Source organism: Salvia hispanica, chromosome 1, assembly GCF_023119035.1.
Source record: "Salvia hispanica cultivar TCC Black 2014 chromosome 1, UniMelb_Shisp_WGS_1.0, whole genome shotgun sequence".
NCBI classification, from domain to species: Eukaryota; Viridiplantae; Streptophyta; class Magnoliopsida; order Lamiales; family Lamiaceae; genus Salvia; species Salvia hispanica.
This window is the reverse complement of record NC_062965.1, coordinates 6,304,791-6,307,499: the sequence shown is the minus strand read 5'-3', so window position 1 is coordinate 6,307,499 and position 2,709 is coordinate 6,304,791. Positions and strand designations below refer to the sequence as shown.

The window sequence follows — 2,709 nt, the reverse complement described above, 5'->3', positions numbered from 1 at the left end:
ATATATATATATCACAATAAAGAATAACATAAGCCATTATAAAAACAATTCAGTCTATACTCTTTAAGATTGCAAAAAGTTTAAACTAATTCAAATTCAAAGTGTAAATGAAATAAGAAACTAATGTTCTGAAGTACAGAACTTAAAAACTGAAGAAAAAAACATATACCACTGAAGTAATAAACTACGGAACAGAACTACTGTTAGAGAACAGAACAACAAGCATCAACATTGTTGTTTCCTCTTTTTCTTCTTCTTCAACTCCTGTATCTTGTCACAATTCCTTGAATCATGCTGACCAATCTCGCCACATTTTCCACATTTCCTTCCAGGCTTCGACAACTCTCTTATTTCTTTCTCAAGGCGTGAAAGACGTCGACCAGAACCCTTGGTGCTGACAACATCAGGTGGATGAACTTCTATTTCACTAGGGACTTCTGAGCCATAAAAATTCTCAATCATCTGTCTCTTTTCACTTATAGACAATACATTTCCCTCACCAAGTACTTCTTTTTTCCCTTCAGCCATAATATGTCTAAATGCACGAATTTTATCACCATCTCCCTCTATAAGCCGTGCGATATCATAAAAATCTGCATGCATATCCCTGTATTCCTGCTTCGTCTCATCCACAGCAATAAATGACTCAATATTATCATCAAAACCAAAATGCACAGGCTTGACAAATTTAGATTTCAACCAGCGTCCTCCATGTAACTCATTAGGGACTAACTTCAATTTTTTGTTTCTCAAGATCCAAAATATGTGACTGCAAACGAGCCCAAGCCTCTCAAACATCTTACAACCACATGCATATGAATCACAAGAAATTGAGTATGAAACTGTCCAGTTCTTTGAGAACTTATCATTCAACACATAAATCTCATTCTCACCAACGGTTGACACTGTCACCATGGTGACATTATCGACTGCTTCCTCAATCTCACTCTGAATTAGTTTGAAACCACTGTCACTGTAAATTGTTGATGCATGCTTCTCAAGAGCCGAATTTGTTTTCAAAGTTGGAATTGTGTTAAAATCCAAGTATTCAAGCCTATTGCTGTTGCTCCTTTGACCATCCAATGCATTGTTGTAATACATAAGAAATTCAACAAGATTAGATCGAGACTTGGAGTACCTCTTGAAGAATATGTTCTGAGATTCAGATATAGATGTGGTCTTTATCAGTGAACTCATTGGAAAATCCCTAAAATATGCAGGAACCTGTAGTTCATCAAGTAATAAAAATACTTCATTTAATGGCTAATATACTTCAGCAGACAGAAAATATGTTTCCAAAGGAGGATACGTACCCAATATTTTCGTGAGTCAAACATAGAGGTAAACCACTCATTGTCATTAAGCCCATATTTTTCCATTACATTATTCCAAGATTCTTCAAATTCTTCAGGCTCTATCAACTCAGACCAAACACAACTATTTAACTCCTTTTTCAAATCTTCATTGCCAAGTTGACTCTTTGGTAACTTTTCCACAACTTTAAACATGATGTGCCACATGCACCATCGATGTCTTGTATCAACAAGGACTCTTTCCACAACAACCTTCATTCCCAAATCCTGATCAGTAATGATCAATTTTGGTGCAGAACCCATGCATTTGACAAAACGTTCAAACAACCATGAGAAAGAATCGGCATTTTCCTTAGATAATAAGCCTGCACCAAATGTTACAGGTCTTCCATGGTTGTCTTTTCCTGTGAACGGTGCAAATATCATGCAGTACCTGCATTAAATCAATTCATCAAAAAGATTCAGTAAATGTTATGCAGTACATGAATTATAAGTTAGTTCATTCTGTTTGGTAAATACTTCATCTTGTCGGAGTTTTACTACATTCAACTAAGAATTCTAAATAATTATGCACTCACTTCATTCCAGTAGACTATTAATTCATTATTGACAGTTACTAGTACCTAAAGTAAATGTTTCATGCATATGCAAGTTGATCACATCAATAATCATTTTACTATAAACATCATTATAAATTAGTTCATTCTGTTTGGTAAATACTTCATCTTGTCTAAGTTTTACTACATTCAACTAAGAATTCTAAATAATTATGCACTCACTTCATTCCAGTAGACTATTAATTCATTATTGACAGTTACTAGTACCTAAAGTAAATGTTTCATGCATATGCAAGTTGATCACATCAATAATCATTTTACTATAAACAACATTATAAGTTAGTTCATTCTGTTTGGTAAATACTTCATCTTGTCTAAGTTTTACTACATTCAACTAAGAATTCTAAATAATTATGCACTCACTTCATTCCAGTAGACTATTAATTCATTATTGACAGTTACTAGTACCTAAAGTAAATGTTTCATGCATATGCAAGTTGATCACATCAATAATCATTTTACTATAAACAACATACTTCATACCTGTTAGTTGAATAGGTTGTGTCAAACGATACTATATCACCGTAGAGATGGAAATTCTTCTTAGCAATGGGATCACACCAGAAAAGACGAGTGAGCCTATCTTTGGAGTTCACCTCAAAATCATAAGTGAATGCCGGACAATTCTCCTTCTTTCGGCTCATTTCATTAAGTATCATCTGTGCATCTGCCCCACGAGTAAATGCTCTCAAGTCGCGCCTATAGTTTCGAACTTCTACAACCGTACACCCAACATAATCTATCCCACCAAGAACCTCATTCAGCAACTTAAAAGTCAA

The 2,709-nt window shown here is 34.5% G+C and overlaps 1 protein-coding gene across 1 annotated transcript; it reads right to left on the bottom strand.

Moving 5' to 3' along the window:
* Positions 1–225: 225 nt before the first annotated feature.
* On the bottom strand, positions 226–1,616 carry LOC125185967 (protein FAR1-RELATED SEQUENCE 5-like). Its single transcript, XM_048082294.1, has 2 exons — positions 1,314–1,616; positions 226–1,224 (listed from the first exon to the last, which is right to left on the bottom strand). Exons 1-2 carry the CDS (start codon positions 1,614–1,616, stop codon positions 226–228), a joined length of 1,302 nt encoding a protein of 433 aa, XP_047938251.1.
* Between the last annotated feature and the right edge of the window lie 1,093 nt (positions 1,617–2,709).